This window comes from Xiphophorus maculatus, chromosome 16, assembly GCF_002775205.1.
Source record: "Xiphophorus maculatus strain JP 163 A chromosome 16, X_maculatus-5.0-male, whole genome shotgun sequence".
Lineage (NCBI taxonomy): Eukaryota > Metazoa > Chordata > Actinopteri > Cyprinodontiformes > Poeciliidae > Xiphophorus > Xiphophorus maculatus.
The window spans coordinates 10,757,182-10,781,035 of NC_036458.1; the positions used below are offsets into that span (position 1 = coordinate 10,757,182).

The window sequence follows — 23,854 nt, forward strand, 5'->3', positions numbered from 1 at the left end:
AAAGTCATCTCTCCACACAGATCTCTGGGATTCTTCACCCTGTTGTGTTGTTTTCTGTCTCTGTACACACCCTGATTTATGGCACACTTGAGATTTGGGGGAGAGTGAAATAAACCTTCAAGCTGTTGCAGTTCTTTCCACTGGTGACAGAGCTTGTGCATCGGCTCCGATGAAAACGGGAAGGTGACAGTCTGTAATGGAAAGTCAGTCTGAGCAGCTGTGACCGGGCTGATATTAGCAGCTATGAAATCACAGGGTTTAATGAATTCAAATGGGGGATGCGGGGTGTTTCATAAATGTGAAAGCCATTATGGCCTGAAAAATGACTTGAATTTGGGAATTTAAATTTCTTTAAACATAGAGGTGAACTCCAAAGCTGTCATGCATAAAAAAAGAAACTGTTTAAAAGTCTGTTCACTGGACTTTAATTTTTAAGCATAAAGGAGGTGTAAAAGCTGAATTTCGCTGGATGAGACAAAGATATTCAGAAAGTATTGAAAGCATGCAAGTATGCGAGACACTTATTTCAACCGTAGAAGAGAAGAATTGTAATGTGCTGCACAAAAGCAGCCACATTATCAGTCTCAAAGTCTGTCCCTCATCTCTTTCCTAAGTTTGCTGCATTGGTATTACTCATTATGTCAGCCAGACGTGAAGAAAGATAAAATTAAAGAGGGAACTATAAGGTCAAAGTTCAAATCTGGCCTTTGGGAAGTGACCTCTTCTGATCTTTTACTGCCATATTTGCCCCACAGTGGACATGCAGTGTCTGCTCAAACAAAGTCTTCATTGTAAGGCTGTGCAGCCGTTGTGCTGATGGCTCCATGTCCATGTTGCTGTGAGATCAACATCTGAAGCCCATTTTATCAATCAAGGGCTTGATAAATGGAGCATTCAAAACAGTAAACTATGTTCACAGTTGAATGGTTAACATGTTTTTACAGGTGAGGGAATTCACAAGTTAGGCAGTCAGTGTTGGAAAATGGACATCGTGTCACCATTTTCCTCAAGTTCATGAACACGGGTCTAAACTCTAGAAATGTTAGCATGAAGATAGCTTTTTGTCAGGCAGTCATGGTCTAGCCTTGGAAAGGAAACAGCATCTGGCGGAGACAAGTGGGATGAGAGCAACAGAGGCCCCTTTCCCAACCACTGTGGTCAGGCCTGAGTGCAGGCCAGGCTGTACCTCCTAGTGTCCCAAACAGCTGCAGGGCCGTTAGCAGAGCGAGCCTGAGTTAGTGTCAGCCTGTACAACAGAATGTAAAACAAGCAAATTGTAATTTGCCTGAGTAAAGTTGACTTTACAGGGTCACATTTGACTCTCTGACAGGTAGAAAATGACACCACTACTGCTAGAACCGTTGACCTGGACAAAGGAAACACATAAAGTTTGTCCTTCATGTACATTGGTAAATCTGGTAGTCTTAAAGTAAATTCTGGTTTTTTTGTTTGTATTTTAATCTTACCCCAAATATTTTGGTAAAATCTAGCTACTAATCTAACTGAATTTAGAAATGAGGAAAATATACTAACAAATGTTATTTCTAACAGAAACATAAGTCTCAAACTAGCAGACAGCCCAGAAGTTAATGCTTTTGGCATCCCTTTTCCCAATATAAAAACATGTTTTTCAGTTCACCCTTCAGGTGTTCTGTAGGATTTAGGTCTGGGTACTGATGATGACAGTTAACTTGGATTTGATGAACCATTTCAGAGTTTATTTTCTCATATGTTATGGATCATTATTCTACTGCAAGGCTCACTAATCACCAATTTTCAGTTTGGCAGAGGCCAGCAGATTTTGATGTGAAGTCTCCTGGTTTAGATACTGTGCAGTCTAACAATATTATTTGGGTTTTCAGAAGAGAAGCAGACTCAGCATCACAGATCCTTCAACTTCTACAGCAGCAGACCTGAGGTGCTTTCCACAAATTTATATTTGTTGCTAGAAAAACTCACATTCTTGGTTGTAAAGTTCCAGCTGGATTTAGACAGCTGTATATGTGAAAAGGGTTTAGCTCTTTTTCACCTCCCTACTCGTCATCCCATGTGGTTCCTCATCCAGCCTGGTGTGTCAGTATCAGCTGGCTTTAAGAAAAACAAACTGTTGCTCTAACTTGATACAGGCAGGTCTAAGTGAGTAATGTTTTCTTGTGTCCTATCTTGAAAAGGAGCTAAGAGAAATAGTTTTCAGTGTCACATCATACCCACCCCCCAGTCAAACACAAAGCTATTGATTATAAATTGAAGTGGAATTGTGCAAAAATGAGACACTGGTGAATTTATTTAATGTTTTGGGATTTCTTTTAAAGATTCTAAAGCACATCTTCAGGAGGGGTGCCAGTCTATATGGAGTGTACTTTTTATGTATTACTAGAGCAAATTTTTATTCATAAGAAAGAAAATAGATATTCACGGAACGCCCAGTTGCATTCAGGCGAGTTTAAAGCAGTTTTAGACAATGTTCCGGCATTAGACGGAAAAACACATTTTATACAGCAGAACTGAGACCAGTCCAAGGAGGTTATGATGCAGCCTCCACTTTTATGAAGGAAACTTTTGGTTGCACAGTGACTGAGAGGGAAAAGAAGTGAGACACAAGCTGCTTCCTTTGGAATTACTTTTCCATATGACAAAGCCATAACCCATATTCTGACATTTCTGTGAGGAAAAAAAAAGTCTCTGTGTGGGAAGACCCTCAAATGCGTGCAGGCTGGTCTAATTTTTAACAAAACTCGACCAGTTTTTAACAATTTTAACAAAATTAGACCAGTGTGGACCCAAAACACTTTAGGGCCAGGATGACAGAGAAGTTTTCTATCCTCCCTGATCCTACTCCCGCCCATTGCAAATGAGTGTGTGTGGTCTCCTCCTGCCGGTCCTGCATTTTCTGGTTTAAGGGTCAATAGGTCAATCCTGGGTACTGGAATGTTTATGTTTTTGCTGCTCCTGTTCACAGCAGTATCCATAGTGCTGTCTTTCTCTCCTCAAAGAACAAGTAAGACCTAGACAATACTGGTATGCAATCATAAAAGGCCTTTATTTTTGTACTATTGAAACATCAATGTACTTGTCATAAACTATAAAATGAAATGTGTTCAGCACTTAAAAAATACTGTTCTGTCATGCACCTCATCTTGGTGCGGTTTAGATTCTAAACATACTTTAGAAGAGAGCCTCGTCATATAAACACAGCATCCCCTGTTGGTTAATAAGCATATATCTGGTCTCGTTTTTAATGATTATGAGAAAGGATGTCTGGACAGGATCCAGTTTTATCATTCCCACCAACCATCGCAACTACACACTCCAGTTGCATGGCAGCAAGCAGCTCCCCATACTGTGAACTTGCCACACCCACTCCCCACCCACTCCCCACCCCCCTCTTGTGCACAACTGCATTAGAGAAATGGCTGTTTGTTCATGACCCATAAAACCCAGTTGCGAAATGCGGCTGCAAAAATAAAATAAATTACTGTAGCTGCTCGGGGAGGGGCCTGTATATATTTTTTGAGGGACTCTCGCGCTAATGTGCGGGGGGGGGGGGGGGGGAGGGGGGGAGGGAGGGGTTGAGTGGGAGGGAGAAAAGGAGCAAAGCCAAAGGGCGGTTTATGAACAATTTTGTATTCCGTTCCTTTCCACCCCATCCCCCATTTTTTTCCCTATTTTTTTTACTTCCCCTCTCCCCTAGTCTGTTTTAACCGTCCCCCACCTTCTCTTCCTCAGCCCCCCTCCACCAGCAGGTTGTTTAATACTTTCCAGATTTCAGCATGCCTTCAGCCTCCTGGAAGAGTTGCAAGTCTGCTGATGGAATTTGGCAGAGAAAAGGTTGCGGGTCCAGACTGGGGCTCCTGACACTGTAAAACCAAAAGAAGCCGAGCGCCTCCCGTTGGTGGCTCCTTTAAGGAAAAAAACAAAACAAAAAGAAAACTTTTTTTTTCTTAGGTAAGCTAAGAACCAAGGGGAAATGACATCTGACAACCTCAGAAACAGGACGAGACTGTATTTGAGCGGGAAAAACAGCTGCAAGGCAAGACTCGAGTTACAATAGGGGTCTGAATGGGGGAGGGAGACGAGTTGAGCCACCTGAACAAATCGGGCGTCTCCGCTGTCTTGTAAAAATGTGTGGGACAACTAGAGTAGTTGTTTTTCACAGCTTCTCTAATCCTGCAAATAAACCTCTTTGGAAACCCTGAATGAAGCCTCACAATTGTAAATAAAATATAATGGTTCTAAACTTGATAGAATAAAACAAAAATGTATTTCAAAGAAGTAAGATAACAAAGAAGTTGTTAATGGTTTCATTTAGACATCTAAATGCAAGTCAGGGTTAAACGGACACGCCCATTAGCAAATGAAAAATTTTAATAACCACTAGATGGCAGTAAATGACTGAGCTTCAATTAGATCAGCAGCAGAGGAGAATATATAAAGCAGTTGAACGGATTATTAAAAATAAGATTTTCGATATCGAATTAAAAAAAAAGCCTTTTTAAGATTTAGTTTTATCACAATTTTTCTTTAATCAGTCTTCTATAGAAAAATCACGTACAGTCAGATCAATACCTCCACCGGTTTGTATTGACCATAACCAATCAATTTAAATTGCTTGTTTCACCACAAGTGTAAGAATAATGACTTTTTTCCAGCCCTCTGGCAGGTTAGACTGTGAAATATTGGGACTATGACAAACAGAGTTAAAAGAGACTAAAATACCACAGAGGTGAGGATGAGAGAATGAATCACCAATTCACAAAATAATAAAGCGGTGTTTCAGGGAGCAGCACTTGAGCTGTTAACAAAACAGTTAACTGAATGGCACTGAACTTCAACTGAGCTGCCAGAGGCTCGCTTGTCCGTGAAAAAAGCGAAGGATGGTCAAGAAAATCAAAAGTGACAAAACTGTTTGGAGTCCATGATGATGAGCTGGATGCTGGCGAGAACTGAACGTTATGGTGATCCATCTTCCAATCAGTTGTGTGAGAGGCATTATCCCGTTATGCATGTCCGTCAATTAAGCTTTTTTTTTGCCGGTAAATAATTGATCTTTCACCCTGCTCACATTTTAAACGCAACCTATTTTTACACACACATACTTTATCTTGAATCATCACATCATTTTAAGATTGTACACTTAAAAAATATAGCCCACTAAGGCCTCTATTGCTTCCTTCCTTCCTCTTCTGGGAGAGCCAAAGAATAGAGACAGGAAACGGAGGAGGCACTCAAAGAATTTATGTGTTAAGCTCCAACTTAGTAGCACAGCATATTCTATGATGTCCTACAGTGTCCTGGAAAAGTATTTATTCCCCTTGAACTGCTTTATCTAGTTTCAGAGGTGTCCAAAGTGTAGGTTGAGGGGCCATTTCTGGCCTCTACTCAGATTTTGTGCAGCACCCCCCTCAGTTTAAGAATCGTTGAGGTCTGGATGACATTGGTGTGCCCCAATTTCCATTCATCTCATTTTTATTAGACTTGGCTAAATTACCATAGCTCTGGTCAGAAATGGCCTAATCAAAGTCCAAACCTAATTGAGCAACAAATATTCACAGCTCATCCTTCAATCTGACTGAACGTCAGGTATTACGCAAAAAAGGAATGACCAATAATTTAGGTCCCCAAAAGTGCAAAGGTGGTGTAGACATACCCCACACAACCCAGAGTAGTAACTGCATCTAAAGGGGATTGAAGAAAGTATAGACTTTGAGGAGCCTACGAGACAAGCATAACGTAGTTTTCAGATTTTTAATCCACATCCCAATTACGTAGGACTTTTTCACATGAAATTTCCACAAAATACATTGTAGACTGAAGCTGTAAGTCAACACCATGTGAAAAAGTCCATGGAGTTCAAATACATTAGCAAGGCATATTACCCTAACAATAACAAAATATACAACAGCAAAGTTGCGTGTGGTTCTCTTTTATTGAAAAATATAGGTTAATTTGGGTAATATAGGAAAAAGATCAAAGATACAAAGCACAGACAACAGTAAGGCTTATTAAGAATAAAGAAAACATAGCGACTCATTCAAACAAAACAAGAAAGACATAATTACATTGTGTAGTGTGTAACTGATAAAAATATCCAGTTATGCAAACTCATCCTGTACCTCCTTTGTCCTGCAAAATTATTGCCCTTAAATGGCCATCCGTTTTCAAATCTTTTCATTGTGAAAGTCTAAATTAAGATCATACAGAAAAGACAAGGACTAACATGTTCAACAGGCTCTCCCAAAACTGAGTTTCACAAAATGATTTTTTTTTATTTTGGCCTCAAATATTATAATTTGGCACATCTGTCAGTTTCAGTTAAGGCACAGAAATCAATCTGCGCAAGTCAGCTCAAGTCTCATGGATCTGATGATGCAAGAGGTAGAGACGAGCTGCAATGACTGTGCAACTTACATAAAACCAGCAATCTTCTCCTTAATGCTCTTGCATCTATCTCTGGCTGAGGCTTCTGTTTCATCCGCCCTTCAAACGAACACAGAAAAAGAGAGGGAGCTTTTTTTCTACTAAAACAACTACAGATACTAGTAGCGTCTTCTTACTTTTACATGCCAGCAGATTTGAGTTTTAACCATCAAGCTCTCCTCATGCGTAGTGATGGGGTCTGTTGAGTAATGAGGATCAGTTTTTAACTGCTCAGTTGCAGCACTGCAGATGCTCGGATGTAAAAGTGAGACAAACCGGAAGGAAGTGGTTTTCAACCGCTCTTGAGTCAAGTCAAAAAGCCCCCAAAAAAGTAGAAGGAATGCAGCTAGTTTGTGCTGATGGGAATCAGTTTAAAAAGAAAACAATGCGTTCAATGGAAAGAGAGAGGAAAGGACAACCAAGAATGTGGCACGCGCTACTCTTCACCTCCCCGGCTTCCTGTGATAACAAGCTTCTTTGTAGTGAGCCCAATGCATCACTTTAAAGCATCCCCCTGACTGAGCTTTGCTCCGCGTGGCATCCACTAGACTAACAGAGCAGAATTTCGGTTTAGGCTTTGTGGTTCTGCAATAAAGTGGGAGATGGTTGCCCTCGGGCAGCGTCACAGGGACCCTGAGTTACATGAGTGAGAATAAGGGCAAAAAAGTCTGAAAGATATGTAGCTCTGCCATAATATTTTCTGATGAAAGGGGTTTGATGCTGGGGCTCGCACTCCAGTCACAAACACAGCTCTCTTTATTGGGACAGGACACCCACCAGTGGTCCGCTTGTGACAGAGGCCTTCTGTTCGGCTTAGGCTGCATGGTGTCCCACAGCCAGGGAGAAAAAGCACAATGACAAACAGAAGCAAAAAGAAATTGAAAGGCTGAGTTGAGTTCATTTTCTTTACTCTCCTCAACTAGTTTCTTTTCAGCCAGAACTCCCTGTTTATTTCTGGAATGGTATTCGGACAGTGAACTCCCCAATCCATGTCAGTGTTCAAAAGGGTAAGGCGCTCTGGTGAGTAGAGTTGGACACATCCAAAAGGAGTAATCAAACTTTCTTTATAGCCATAAAATAGCTGAAAGTTCCTGGTCCCACAGGAGCCGACTACAGTGTCGTCTTGCTGCTCAGAGTGAAAACCCACACTGCCAAAGGTCTTCCGGAGCTTGGTCATTTTGAGTCTGAACTCTTATACGTGGATCTCATCATCTTCATCCTCCAAGAAAGAGGAGAAGTTACTCTCCTCCTCAGGTGGTGCACTGAATGTGGCGCTGTCTGTGTCTCCTGTGTAATTCTGGTAGTTTGGCTTTTCATACAAGGCAGCGGAGCCAGAGCTCGACATGGAGCAGCTGTCCAGGTGCAGCAGGTGTTTGGGACGTATCTCAGGAGTGTACTCCGGAGTGTAGGGACCTTCGTCTTCCTGCCTCAGATCATTAGAGTGGGCTGGATGCTCTGCTGCATCTCTTTCTGTCTCCACCTGCTGGACTCTGCCTTGATCCTCCACATCCTTCTTCTCATCATCCTCTTCCTCACAGTGGTTGCTCAGTGCCGGCGAGGCACGGCCCTCGCTGCTTTTGCCTTCCTCGTAGCCAAGATCATCTTCCTCCTTTTGCATCACATCCAAGATGTCGTTCAGCATGGAGGGTCCCAAGTCGACATGGAAGGACATGACCGACTCTGCGTGCTTCATTCCACCTCCGCCGTAATGAACGATACTCTCTGGCAGCTCCGTCAGTTCACCAAAGCTTCTTTCTTGCAGCTCGAGCAAGTTCGCCGCTGCAGCTGCAATTCCACCGTCAGGCTCCCCATGCTGCTTAAATGGACTCGAAGACAAGCTCTTAGATACAAGGTTGTCCCCTCTGTTTTCATCGTTGAGAAAAGGCAGTGACATAGCGTTTTTAACAAAGGTTGGTGAGCCTCCAGGAACCATCAGGGTGTGATCGTTCCTCTGGTCCACTCGCGTCACTGACTGCGAGCGCTTGCTGCTCCTAAAGGTGCGTGCCAAAAGGCCGGGTCTAGGAGAGCGGGGAAAGGATGCCGTCTCTGGGGAGGGTTCCCCGGAGTGTGAGCTTAGGAAGGACGTGTCTCCAAAGGCATCACCACTGCGACCTACATGCATAGTGTGACGGAAATCACCAAGGGGAGCACTTATCATCTCCCTGGTCAAGTCCATACGTGAGCGACGCTTTGTCTGGGAAGACGTGGCGACTAGCTGCTTTAAGATCGGCATGGTGGTGTGTAGTGAGAGGTAGTCAAGATTTCAATCTTTATTAGCCTGGGAAGGAATAATGGTGCTTCTTAACTCCAGTCAGCTGGGAAACCTAGAAATAAATAGAAACAAAAAAATTAGAAAAAGAAATTACAAGAAGGGAACAAAAAGATGGTGAACAGCTAGTAGAGAAGGGACTAATCCAATATAAGCTACAACTCTTCAATTAAAGGTTCATTGTAATATCAAATACTGCATACAAACAACTGCTTAAAATACACAGACTTTTCAAGTTTAAATATACAGGCAGAGCTGTTTTGTCCTCCATAACCAGAGTCTGCAAATGCAGGGTGAGCTCTATGCTGCTCAGCTTAACCTTTATCTGAGATTTTCATTATGCATTTTGTGTAAATATTGGTTGTGGAAGTTATCTCAAAACTCTAGCAATAATAGTAACTCCAGTGTGACATAAGGAAGCCACAAGAGGTTTATGAAAGAATACGAAAACTAAATGCAATACAGAAAATTGCTTTATCCAAACTGCTATCTGCCATAGATCTTAAAGTCTTTGGAAATTTCAGGAGCCTATGAGGTATGAATATTTACAAGGTAGTAATTAGAGAGACTGCTGATCAATGCTAATAATGCCCAATGTGGAAATGCCTAAAAGCAGCTTTGAAATTCATCAGATGTATTGTCTTCAATAAGAAGCTAATACTTTTTGTGGGCCTTCTTTCAGAATATCAAATACCACAAACTTAGTGACCATTCACAGCATAAAGATAGCAGATGGATATTCTATCTGGAAATAGTGACTTTTCAAACAATTTCACCAACAAATATATGCTAAAAAATGTTGTGTTGATGATAGCAGATTTTTTTTTATTGACTTATCTTCTAAAGTTCTTTGTCTCCCCATGTCATGTTGATATGAAAGGATAATGTTATGGGACTTGTCCCATAATCTTACATTTTTGAAAGATTTATACAACTGAAATCATTAGAATTACATGCTGATGATGCCTGATTTTTTTTCTTCATTTGCTTACAACAGAAGGACAAAAAACACTAAGTGTTCAAATAAAAGTTCTCTGGATTAGAAATTAAAGTCATAAGCAAATATCTGTGTCTGTGAACTACAGAGAAATAAACGTTCAGATTGAGCCATTTTCTCCGACAATAAAAGATTCCAGTAATTGCAAGAATTGGAGCTAACAAACAACTCAGTAATAAAAAGCAGGGCTTCCCGCTCATCCCTGAGAAATGGCCACTAAAATGCAATAAAGAGATGGTGAGAGCACCACAGGATTCTATGTGAGAACAGTATTACAAGTGAGAGCAAAGCACCAACCACAGACCTTGTGGAATCAGAAAAGGATAGTTGAGGGCTGCTGGGAATAACCCGTTAGCAAGCTGAGCCTTGACTGCCTTCACACACAAAAGCACATCCCGACACACACACACACACACACACACACGCACACACACATTAAATAACCTTATAATTAGTAAATAAGAGCCAATTACGGCTGTGGCCTGAAGTTGACATTCACTCATTGTGGTCATTAATGTCATCGTAAAACTGAGCTTTAATGTATGACTTTCTTCCTCTAACTCAGCAATTAAACATCAAGCTGAACAAGTCACCGCTTGAGTGTTTATTTATAGTGGCTGTAGTAATATTAATATGCTAAGAATTATACACATAGGCCAAAAAAGGTAAATAAGATCACAGAGAATATAAAAGTAAAGCTGTCATGTACCATATAAAGTGCAGAAAGTCGCATCTCAGCCTTCAATCTTCTTAAATAAAAAAAGTAAAAAGCAAGTTAATTAATATACCTTGTGAAGCTTTGTGTTGGGGAGAATTGATCATTGTTGAATATGATCTGCCATATTAGGTGCTGATCTCAAGCTGAGACAATGGTTTTTGATCATTAGGTAAAGTTGTAGTTTCACAGACGCATGTCTGTTAAAGAAAAGACAACATTTCACCCGAGCAACACGACAGAAATTAAAATGGACTGTGTTTGCGTCACAGTCTGGGATTTGCTTCCACAAAATAAATTCGTAGTCACCAATAAGTAGATTTTATAATAAATTTAAAAAAATCAGTTTTCACTACAGCCTCATTTCATCAAAACATTACTAAAATTTACAAATCCCTGTGTATGGCAAAGGTGCAAAAAAATATTCTTCATAATTGTGTATCAGATGTTTACATTAATGATTAACATTTACAAAAAAAATACAACCAAAATAGTTAGTATAGTGAATTTGAATTTCAGCAAAACATTCAACATGAATGCTCACTTTAGAATGCCTTGCAGAAGTATTGATACAGCCTGTAACACTACATCAGCAAACATCAATGTACTTTATAAGGGTCCAACACACAGTAGATACAAAACAATATTTTTCTTTAACTTCACAAACAAGCACTACTTTGCATTGGTAATCACGTACAATCTCAATAAAATACCCTGGCATTTGTGACTGAAGCCTGAAAAACAAAGTAGAAAGAGTTCAAGGGACATTAATACTTTTGCAAGGCTTTGTATATAGGAGAAATTTGACTTTCTCCAGCACTTTATTATTATGGGGAATATGGCGACTTAAGATCAAAAGACATGACCTACAATATTTCATACCGATCCTCTTCTTAAACAAACGTGTGTAAACCCTTGGAGGCTTGAGTGCCAGCTTATGGAAAGTGTTTCTGCATTATTAAAAGCTCCGACGGAGGAAACCTCACCACAGGCAGCCAGCCAGACACGCTTACTTCCTCCTCCTCCTTCTCCACCTCTCCAGGTGGTGCAACAGAGGACAGAGGCAGGGTTTTTCATTAACTATCCAACTCAATATAAAATAACACAAACAGCGTAATGTCAAGGTGGTCTATGGAAAATACTTGCGTTTGATCTCGCAGACACCTATAAATAACACAGGAATGTCTATAATCTGGGTGGGAAATCTAGAGGAAATGTTCACCTTGTTGTACTGACAGCACATTGTTTTGGTCTTTATGTTGTCACACTAAAACCAAAAAAAAAGGCATCGGCATAGATTCTGGTTTTTAATAAGCTTTCAAAAAAAGATCAAAGGCAAGATTAGCTTCTGTTAGTGGTACCAAAAAAAACGGTAATGTGGTGGCAGGCTTTTTAGTTCAATGACCTCTTTCTTTTGCCCCCGCCCACTTCGTTGCGACTAGCTGAGCCTCTTCTTCTCTTCCTGTTAAGGCAGACACCTGCTTTGGTTCCCATAGAAACAATCTGCTGCAAGTAAGCAAGCAGCACCATTTCCTGTCGGAGGTTGCAGACAGCTTCAGGCCTCATCCTCAAGAAAGCACACAGAACATGCGTTGTCTTTGTGTTATTATTCATTACCCTGCATACATGTTGTTGTTGCTGTTGTTTGGCCCGTGTGGAATTAATTAAAATGACAGAATCAAAGATTTTTGACTGAGCTCGGATGATGCTATAAAAACTTTTCCCCAAACCATAAAAGCAACACCAGCAAAACACAAACAATCATTTATTTTCCAGAGATGTGTTTATTATTGAATCAGCCTGCCCTGCTCTTGTTATGGGGAAATAACGAAAGGGATATTTTTCACACCCAGCAACAAAAGCTGCTCCTTTTTGGGCGAGTTTCTCTTGGGTGGCATAAAAGGGGAAAAACAAAAAGCTGATCAAATGAGCGGGTACAAGGGAAAAGCTTGCCTCCCACTCTTCCATCTCAGCCGCAGGCCAAGATCAAGCTGAAAAGCTCAATGGAGCCTGTTTCACGAACATCCTGGTGAAAAAAAAAGGGTAACATACCACCACACAGGCTGTTTATCGTCGGCTCACTCTAAACCCTTTCCAGAAGCTCTGCAGCCCCACACTGTCAGAGCTGCTCCCTGTAGCTATAAGATGAATTTGACAGCACTGGCTGGTTTTGAAGAAGAATGGGCATCCACAACTTAGTGTGTGAATGCAAAGGGAAAGAATAAAAAAAACAAAAAAAAACCCACTTAGGCCTGAGAAGGCAGCCATAAGCGTGGGAACCTCTGGGTAATAGCCTTGGGAGTCAAAGAGGGGGTTTGACTTTATAAACAGACTTATGGTCCAACTCCAGAATAACACACTGGAGACACAGAACGCGGTGGGGAGGGGGGGGGGGGGGTAGGAAAACAAATGGAAGACCGACTGAGGCACATCTGCATTTTTTCATTTTTGACAGTGACGATTCTCAGAACCAAACACGGTCTTACCCAAAAAAGCAGAATCTCGAGTCTCTCTGAATGATAAGTACAGATTATGAGGTTGACTGAACTGCCTTGATGTGGATGTGGTGTATTTCAGCTGCTGAGTGAAAAGGCAGCAGTGCAAGCATGCATGGAAACCGTGATAAACACGAGCGCACTGGGAATGACTCCAAAAGTGCCGCCAGTGTCGCTCCAGCACTCTTTTCACATCTATTTGCAAAAATGCTATATTTTTAGTCTGCTTCCCAAAGATGTATCTATGCCACTGGAATGTAACATTAGCTCTAGTTATGCATAATGCATCTAAATTACCTTCAGTTGTTTTGGAAACTTTGGGCGAACCAAAGTTTAAAAAAAGTTAGTTTTAAAAATCACAAAAATCCTAATAATTAGAGAAACTTTAGATATAGAGAGAACAGAGTAAAGCTCTGGTATTACTCCATTATCTTGCAGATTGTTGTTAAAGGAAGGGTTAATGTGTATTAACCCTTCCCTGCACATAGAGATTTTTTATAGCACAATCAAGTAACTGTTATATTCAGTTGTTATGAATTTGCTGTATATATCAATACCTTAAGAAAAATTTGATTTCTTGGTCTACGCCTTGAATTTGGCCTCTGCCTCTTTAAATAGTTTCTACTCTTTCCAATTTTCACCACATCATCACAAAATGACTGTCCCTCAAGACATTTGTAATTGTTTTTAGGCACGTTGGAAATGATAAAACAAAATTCCATACTTCAAAACTGCATAGGGATGTTGAGTTTATATTATACGAGTCTTCTTCCAGCTCATGCTTACTCTGATACAGACCCAATATAAATTGAAATTAAAAAGCAAGTGAATATTGAGTTAATTAATATGCATTCCTTTACTTCAGATGAATGACCTCACTAGCACTTTTACCCTGAAATGTAAACCCACATAAATCTGAGACAATTAAACAGTATAGAATGTCTATTTATCAAATGAAGTCAACAGTGACTTAAGCCATTAGTCCAAAATTACCCCAATAATAATAATATGCATCCATTATGTTTTTATAGCTTTGCAAGCATTAAAAAAGTGCATCAAAGGACCAGGAGTTTAAAGGCATGGTAAAAAGAAAACTGCAGATCAAGAGAACAGGAAAGTATTGACTGCCAGGATAATTTGTGTTTCAGACGTTCACAACTTTTCACTTCTTGTCAATACTCTAAGCCATACCGTTCAATACGGATGCACAAGAGATCCCTCCTCGATGAACACTTTAACGTGACTTATGGTCTATTTCCAGAATGAGGTATTGATGCCTTCTCTGTCCACTCTTTTTCATACTGTGCATATTTTTTATTCCTGTTTGGGAGAAGAGGACTGCTGCATTCATGCATCATTTAAAATCACTGACCTGAATATAGAACAGCATAACCTGAGGCTCAAAGACATGGAGGGAGGGGGTTGCCCTGCGTGAAAACTGGTGATTGTCATTGAGGCTGCATACTGACATACATCTTATTTTTCAGTGAACACTAAAATGTAATCCTTGTAAGAGCTTCACCAATGCAACTGAAAGGCCAGAGAAGATAAGAACCAGTAATTAAGCAGACAAATTGCTTCTGGTAGATTCCATCTTCCTGCAACTCAGTTAGGAGACCTGATTGTCTCATTTAGGAAGGAGCAATCACAGGGCAAACAGTGGAAATCACATTATCTCTCAATCACGCAAAATGGGAACAACAGACATCAAGCAGATGCCCTTAGAAATAAAAAAACCAACACAAAACAAGGTGGACTGTTGAGAATTGACAAATAAAGCCTTCATTTTTACATGAAAGTCTGGCAAATACTTAGGAATTACCTAAATGGACCACATGAGGATTTGAAAGAAGTATGGCATTGGCAAAAACTCTCACCTCTTTCTGAATAGTTTTTTCTACTGTCAGTTCTGCCATTGTTTGCCCATGGAGACGACCAAACAAGTCTCTATATGAGTAGATGCCTGCCTCAGGAGCTATTTTTATTTTATATTTAGTTGATTTAACAGAAAAAACCTTTAGCTCATAAACTTAAAAATCTGGTGTACATGGGCACAAGTGTTTTTGTAATTATACAATGTTCATTATGACCGTTAAAGCGTGTAGTCTCAGGAATGATGCAAATCCGTAAGCAAGGAATGCTGAACGTAAAAACTGTTACTAGTTTTGTACTTGGAAGTCCAGTTCTGTTTAAATTTTAAGGTTCTTGATACAAGAACACAATACATCACTCAGAAAATTTCATCATCGACTAAATCAATAATGAAATGAATGACAAGCAGAAAGATGAAATCAGGAAATGCTGCAGTTGCAGGTAGCTTGTTTGACAGAATAAATAAACAAAAGCAGAACAACAGTGTCGAGCCATCTGCAGCCCTGCACTGGCTGACATTGGCCCAGGGGCAGACTACCATAAGCAGACTGCAAGTTCATCAATACTGCAGAGAATCAGACAGACTTGCAAACTCACAGTCGCCTCTTTTGTCGACTTTCCATCTCAGACCTCAACACCAAGGATGGTCGCCAGACTGTGAACAAACCAAGCTACAAACAGAAAACCCACAAGAGCAAACGTGGGCAAAACGTGCAAGCCACACACACAGAAGATGTCTGCACTTTACAAACACACTTCCTCGAGAAACATTCTCCTATAGGTACAGTGATGGGAGGAAATACTTTCTACCTCTTGGAAAAATAAAACCTTATGAAATCAAATATGTGTATTTTCGTTCTCTGCTCACACCTAGGAAGCTGAAGCGAGGCAGCGTTTTATGCTAATGTAGTTGCCACACTCAGCAGTGCGTTCTGCTCTGTAAGGATGAAAGAACAGAAGAGTTTTAGAGCTTTCTGCTACCTAAAGTGCCTGTGGGTAATTGAACTTACATTCATGTTTGGAATTTCCAAATCTGTCTGTCCTGAGGTTAGCGAATAGAATATTTGATGTCAGCAGTAGGTAAGAAGATCTTGTGATATTAGAATTTCACAATATTTCTCAAAGTAGCATCTCACTGGGCACTGTTCAGACGCAGTCAGCATGTTTAAGCTATTATGAGCCACTGCTATGAAAGCAAGGGCTTTTAGTTCTGCAGTTACCTTACATGTTTGAGTCTTGTTTTGAAGTAAGAAAGGAAGTGCCCTGTTGGCAGCCAAGACTTGCCAACAACTGTGGGATAGAAAAAAAAAAAAGAAATCACTGAAGGTACATCCATTAACTTTTTCATCCTTTGTGTGGCTCCTTAAAGGTACTTTGACAGAGAACAAAGGACAATTTGTAAGAACTGTGAGAATACAACTGGCTAACCAGTCACGAAAGCTAGAATCTGCATCTGAGCATCTAATTCAAACCTTTAAAGTCTAGACTGCATTTGCTCATCTGTATTACTAAGTTCTGGACAGGATCAGAATTCACAAAACACAGTTTGAGATTCACGAATTGATCTTTTTAATTGTGAAAAAAAAAGAAAAAAATTGTCAGTGCTTTTATTGACACTTGAGAGTGATAATGAAATTATAATAGACATTTTAGCCAAACTTAGGAAGGATTATCCTGTATTGATTATAGGTTATTTGAAACAGTTAGTAATGTGAACAAGATTTACATAGTGACAATTTCATTCTGTCCCAAACATACTTTGGCTTGGAAGAGGATATATGGGATTCCAATAGTCCAAGCTGTAAACATGTCACAACAAAACTGTTAAATTATCAACCAAAAGTGTAAATATGTAAATGTAGAATTTATATCACCATGGTCAGACTTGGTAATAGAAGAATTATGTTTTAGTGATATGATTTTCATCAGTAGCCTAGACTTGTCCTGGAACCTGAGTATATCATTATAATCCTAGCAGTCAGCTCTGACTAGACAAAAACAACTACCACTCAGACATTTAAACATTACATTGATGGTCAGCAGTGCAGGACACTCACTACATCAAATAAACATTTTTTTTTATAAGTTTTATAGTTCCCATCAGCTGATTGTTGCACCACACAACCAGATCAGACAGGAAGAGAAATGGACAGCAACAGCACTATCAAAAAGGCTCCAACAGTCAATAAACTGTTTTCTGCTAGCAAACAGGCCTGAAGTAAGTCAGTTAAATGTGTATCAACTGACCTCTAAGACCCGAAAGGAGATGACTTGTCTCTGTTCCATTTGTAGCCAACAAAGCCTCAAGACATGACACTCAGAATCTCTCTCTGCCTCCTACTTTCTCTCTCGCATCTGTGAAGAAACTGACAACTTTTTCCACTACAGATACTAACTGACAGCAGACAAGTATTCTGTATTTCAGTTTGTCACATTCAAAAACGAAATGCACTCTGCATGTTAAACCAGACTGATGGGCATCACCTTTACGGCCTTACAATGGCTTTGTACTCACAAACAATGCTTTACATTCCAGCACTGCCATTATCTCTGATCAGTATTCAGTGTCAGGGCCGGGTTACTGAAATTACAGCCATCATTGCTAAACCTTTGGATCATCTGTGAAATTGGCATGGCTGAAAATGAATAGCAGTTTTTGAGAGTGGAAATTATTGGCACTACTCTGTTGCATTTAGTGTCTCAATATACCGGTAATAAGAGGGACTGAGAACTTTACGATGGAAGAATCAATAAAAAAAAGCACCCTAGACAAAAAATTGAAGTTATTTAGACCGTTTTAAATACTGGGAAACATCATAAACCTCCCAAGATCTGTGAGGTCAAGAACCGCAATGAGGTCATCTATCTACTTTTATACATAAACACACTCAGGTACTCAAACAGGTGACTAAAATGTGCAGGGAATGATTAGAATATTACCAATTAACACAGGGGCACAGATGTCAGCCTCCTGTAAGAATTACATAAACACAAACGCCCACATTTTATGCGTAGAAAATGTTGGTGGGTAATGTGGACAGGAAGGGCAGGGAGAAAATGAAGCTGCAAACCCTCCCGTCTCTCCGGAAATCAGCCTGCCCTTCCTGACCGTTCCCAGTGTAAACAAGGATTTGCTCCATTATTGTGCATTACAGACGGACTGACCAAACAAACACAGCCCATATCTCCATCAACACTCAATTTTAATAAGCTGCAGGGATGAGAGACTGATGCTCAAACAATGTGCCTCAAACAGCTCTCAATGCAACGAATGGAGCTCCTTGGTTTGATTTCATCAGCCAGGTTCTCTCTATCGCAGAAAGCTGCGTCACTCCACCTGATGACAGATTTCAATTTTGGCTTGTAGGCGTTTGTAAAGCGCTTCTGAAGAAAAATGAGGTTCTGTTCTACAATACCCAGGAAGAAAGCTAAGCTTGTTGGTGAAAAATGTGCAGATAAATCATGGGACTCAGAAAATTTTAACATGAATAAATTGCATTATTAAAAAGTCAGAAAAGCAAAGACTGATAGAAGTCAAGAAAGCAGCTCCAAAGGAAAAAAAAACACACAAAAGAAAGCTATATAATAGATAACGCACAAACTGTTGTGAAACGATTAGCCATGCAGAACAGCTACATATAAACTAAAATATGTAAGATTACGATCACTCAATGATTTATGCGACCAAGTACAAAAGGTACAAATCTGCTCCCATGTAAGGATGTTTGGGACCAAACAGCAAGTTGCACTGACATTTACATAAATCATAGACAGGGTCAAATGACCAACACAACTGATTTGACTGCACTTATTTTATGATCATTATGAAAGTAAAAACAAAAACTTATAAACAGTTACAATATCATGCCTTTTCAACCACAGTTTGGTTCAAATCCAAATCTATTCATCAAAAAGAACATTTTAGTCAATGTTCTGGTAATGAGTGGATAAAACTGTCTCGGTGAAGCACCGTATTCCCAAGCAGACATTTTTCTCCCACTTTTGTAGCACTGAAGGGGGAAAAAAAAGCAGCAATCAAAATATTTGTGATTTTCTATTTGAACTTTGGAACAGATTATTCTCATTCTTCAAAATGATGCCGACAGATCTTAACTTTACCAAAACATAGCGCCAATGCTTCACATATCCATTGACGACTGCTCAAATAGAAGTCATCTTGCAGCTAGAAAAAAACTAATTGCCTGCTTTCACCATGCGCTTCCAATTCATCTAGCTGCTGTATTTAGTGTTCACAGCAGAAAAATCTCTTTTAGTTTTCCCCATGCTGAGGTACAATTTAGTGTCTCGGTATTTTTTGGTATTATGCCATTTCCAGTAGCTGAAAAATATGTTTTTTGGTTGTTTTTTTTTAACAAAACGTCAGTACGGAACACTGAATTGGTCTAGATCCTCAAATAACTAATTAGTGAGTGAACCCATGTTAAGAATTTGCCAGTTACTTTTGTGGGAGAAATTGTTTTAAATGTAATAACTGAATATAACATGCTTTTTTCAGGTGAGGTTTTAATAAAATTAATATATATAGTCATTTAAAATCTCACATACAGGAGTTTATCCAATTTCAAAAAAGTCAAAGAGTATATTAATCTGAATTACATTTGACAAACCTTTGAAAACCATTGATTTGTTTCTATTGGGAAGTTATTTACACAGAATCTAAAGATTATTTGCATATGAAATTGTAGTCGGAGGCGGCGGCCACCATTATCTGTCCTGCGTGAAACAAACCGACAATTAAACAAATCTCTGGTTAGAGGGAACCCCGATTCAAACACACTAATCAACCCCTTTAACCGAATGTGAGAATCAACCATATTTAATTTATTCTCTAATTTTGAAAAGATTTATAAACACCAAACAAAGACTTCTAATCTCCTGCCCTTTTTTAACAAGTTCATCCAGTAGATAAACTGGAACCCAATCTCTAACCCTAATATTTCTATTGAATAAAATACAACTAAAACCGATAACTCAAAGTAGAATTACCATTCTCACCCAGGAGTGTTTCAAGCCATTCTTGTTCTTCCATTTATAGTTTGTTCATATAAAACTGGCCTTAAAGCTTCCTGCTTGCTCTACAGATCCTGCCTCGGGCATCGGCTCCAAGATAAGTGAAGAAGCTGGTTACTACCAACAATTTTTGTTACCACATCAAAAAACAAAAGTGTTCAGTACTGAAGAAATTTGAAGAGTCACCATCTGTCATGTTGCCCACTAAACACAAGTTAAAATATGTCCTCTGTAAAATTAACCAGAAAACTTAAAAAATAAAAAATAAATAAATAAATAATATAAGAGCTGCATGCAGGGTTTCCTTCAGTTTATTATAAACATGGCAGGCCACCAGGTTTTACTTGTGTCCCCTCCAGGCCAAGTATTGCTTATTTGTTTAATTTGTTCTTAAATTGTTGCATTTTTTAAGTCTTTTTAGTTGGTGTTCAGGTATTAAACTTCCAATCTGCCAATAAAACATTATCATCAAGGGATATTTTAAAATTTTCTGTCAACTTTAAACATTTTTTAACTCAAAATCATGGCGAGCCATTTGATGAATGACTGCCAGTGCTCCACAACCCCCTGGCTTAGCAAGTTTTCTGGGGGAAAACCTTGTGCGTGTTATATCTTAATTGGCATATTACACACTACCAAGACTTTTTTGGAATTAATTCATTGAGTAACATGAAGTCCAAGCCGAAGCCACGTCAAGTAACAAGGCAATGATGAATGCTTCTTCTTCAGAGAAGAAACATTTCCTGCAGCTACCAAACTTGAGCATAAAGGGTCAGGCTGGATCAGCCCAGAAAAACAATGCAGCCAAACAAAAGATACAGGAACGAACAAAACAAAACAAAAAAAAATATCAGGCAGAGCACAAATAGGGTACTTCAAAACAAACGTAATGTTTAGATGATGACATTATTGTGAATAGGAACAGGATGTCTTAGATCACAAAACAATCTAGCTGAGAGAATTAAAATTGTATTTCTACAATGCTTTAATGTTCTGTGCATAATTTGAAGAGGACTGTTAAATACAAAAACAGCATGTGAAGTATTTCAAGATTTGCCACAAACAAAGCTAAGCTAGTCTGCATAATAATCCCCCAAAAATCTGAACCCCCATCCACCAGTCCAAGATTTGAAAAAAAGGGAAAAAACACAGTTTACATTGGTATTTCCTGGAATGTGAAAGGGCCGAACAGGACACACAGCCTAAAATGAGCACACAAACTGCAAACATGTTCAAACATTGGTGCCATTCTGAAAGTGACCACAAAGTAACTCAGGTTAACTCGACTGCTACCACAGCAGCATTTTTGTAATGCAGACAAGGTGCAGGTTAAACCAGTAAATGGCACAACTTTGCTCATGTTTGTAAATTACAGTAGGGCTGTTTTTCCTGAGAAATGAGACAGCAGAAGATCGTCTGAGCTGTGCTGCAGCCAAAAAACCTGAGTGGTTATTAACACCGTTACCAACATTACAAGAAGCAAACTACCTTTACTCTGTGCCATCATGTATCCTGTTTGCAAACAAAGGTTTTCTAAATTATAAAACAGAGTAATAGAGAGCAGAATCTGAGTAAGCTGGCCAAAACCAGTTCTAAAGGAACTTCTGAGAAGAGCAAATAGGCCAAATATGACACATTAGTCTCAGAGATAGTGCCTGCTTGTTTGCCTAGGTCCATCACACAGACTGACACAATGTGACATCTCAGAAAGCCCCCAGCCTGTTCTGGTTTAAGCTGATCGAATGCCACATTTAGAGCTGCAAAAACAAAGATGAACTACCTAATTTGTCACACAAACAAAAGACAACCGTTAACCTCATCTCCTCAAACAAGTGAGGTCTTGTTGGGATGGTAATAAAGGAGCAACGGCATACAAACCTGAGCCAGGTCTTTTTACACCCCCATTCAATGAGCTCATCATTTAGCACTTTTGCCAAAGTTACTCTTCAGGAATGCCAAGTATATATATATATTCAAAATTTTAGGTCATCCTATCTCAGTAGCTTTTAGTTTTTGCAATAAAACAGCACAAAAAAAAGTGATTCAAGTTATGGACCAAAGTGTAACATATTGCTTTCTCCATTCCTCACAAAGTGCTGCGCACTGCTGGCCTGCTGGCTGAAAATACACCACCTGACTCTTTCTTTGCTTACAAAAACGAAAGAGTGGCATGAGGCACCAGTCATCATTTTATCACATCAACATCTTGCACTTTTACAGCTTGTTGCTGCTCCATTGTAAACATTTTTGTTCTGTTTGTTAGGTTTTTTTTGTCAGGATTTGGGACAGAGTTGGTTCAAAATGGTGACAAATATCTATCATGTGACTCCAACAGCTAGTAACTACCAGCAGAAGGTCACCTGTGCTAATTTGCACTTGATCAGGAGTTGTGATCTGGAATTCTTTATAAAGAATCAACTGGCCCATGAGAACATTAAACTATAACCTGACAAAAATGGTTTGCTAACAGTTATGAAATGGAAGAAAGAAGGGACAAAATGGACGTGCAAAGGCAAAGGCACCTCTGAGTCTGTAAGAGCAGTTTGTCATGTAAGCCGCTGATTGTGGGCTGTTCTGAGCAGATAGCTTGACTATTTAACCAGCTAATAGACTATTGTTTTTGTGCTACTCTGTAAAATGCAGAAAATCAAGCTATTTTCTGCACAAAAAGCCCAGAGAAGTTAAAAAATACTAAATTTAGCAAACTTTTATCAATTTTCATCTATTGTGTGAATACTATACTGCTTAAGTATTCTTACTCAAGATTATCATACAGTGAGAATCCCAATAATGACAACTCATCAGGCTCAGGGATGAAAGGAACACAGCAAGAAGATGCAAAATATGGCTTATTTGCCACCATCAGTCAGTTAGTTAGTTTCTCCACTTCCTAAAGTTTGCACAAGTGTTTCAGAGCTCACGTTTTACAGAAAGTGCGATTGTTATGAAACAGGTTTTGGTTTTATTCCTCCTTTTCTTAACACGTTTCTAGACATATGCAATAAACAATAAATATAAAAAAAAGTAATAAATAAATAAATAAATAACTGCTTGAGATGGTTAAATATTCATTGTCGAATAAAAATATTCGATTATGCTTCCTCCACAAGAATTTATGGAGGAAAAAAAAACAATAAATAAGTGACCTCTGTACGTCTTGGAGCACACTTGGGCTAGCTACTGTGAAAGGCTCGATCATATTACAATAAAGCGCTGCTGATTCTGGGTGGGTCAGAGGCAGAACAATAACAGCTGACCGTCAGCAGCCGCTCTCAGCTGGAGCACTGAAAAGGAAACGTTTATCTGCACATATTGCAAAGGTGTACTTCACCTTTTGAGTGCTTAGGTGCCCGTGTTTTTGTTAAGAAAAAAGAAAACAAATGCATGTAGACTTACCGAGCATCCCATTCATAAAACAGCTGGTGCTCCGCTCCTAGGCCCCCAGCAGATCTAGAATAATGTGGCGATGCGTTCATCCAACTGAATGAGATGTGAGGCGCTCAGACGTGCCCTTTGTACTCCAAGCAGCGCTTTTAGAAAGCAGAGTTATGATATTAGGTCGATTCTACAGCAGCTGTCCCCGCATCCTCACAAACGATGCTTCTGCTCTGAGGCTCAGGAACTCACTACAATGCCTCCTGCTGTAGCGTGAGTGCGTGAACACGCCCTCTCTTTTCCGCGTCTCCTTAAAGACGCAGGATGCCGGCGGCTGGCGGCCGCTCTGACTGGCTGTAATCAGCTAGGGACGCACGCTGATTCATATGAAATTACACTTAACTAATCGAACAAGAGGGGGAAAATAACTCCTGTAGTAAAAAAAAAAAAAAAAAAAAATGCTGATAAAATAGCTGCTTAATGCTTAAAGACTGGTATTTTGCTTTAACTATCCATAAACATTTGCACGTATTAAGTTTAACTTGTTTTCCCCCCTCTTACCAATGTATACTTACTTACTTGCCAACATTAAATTACAGAGAGGCAAATACATATAATTTTGTTAGATTTATATGTTTTATACTGTAGACTTTTTTGATGATGTTTTAAAGACCTCTGTCACA

General features: G+C 39.5%; 1 protein-coding gene across 1 annotated transcript; it reads right to left on the reverse strand.

The window, feature by feature from the left end:
- Positions 1-5,907: 5,907 nt before the first annotated feature.
- Positions 5,908-23,434, reverse strand: LOC102220595 (cdc42 effector protein 4-like). Its single transcript, XM_023349713.1, has 2 exons — positions 23,193-23,434; positions 5,908-8,741 (listed from the first exon to the last, which is right to left on the reverse strand). Exon 2 carries the CDS (start codon positions 8,648-8,650, stop codon positions 7,610-7,612), a length of 1,041 nt encoding a protein of 346 aa, XP_023205481.1. The 5' UTR covers positions 8,651-8,741; positions 23,193-23,434; the 3' UTR covers positions 5,908-7,609.
- Positions 23,435-23,854: the final 420 nt, after the last annotated feature.

Excerpts from the sequence above, each read along its gene's own strand:
- LOC102220595 (XM_023349713.1), bottom strand. The coding sequence starts at position 8,650 with ATGCCGATCTTAAAGCAGCTAGTCGCCACGTCTTCCCAGACAAAGCGT.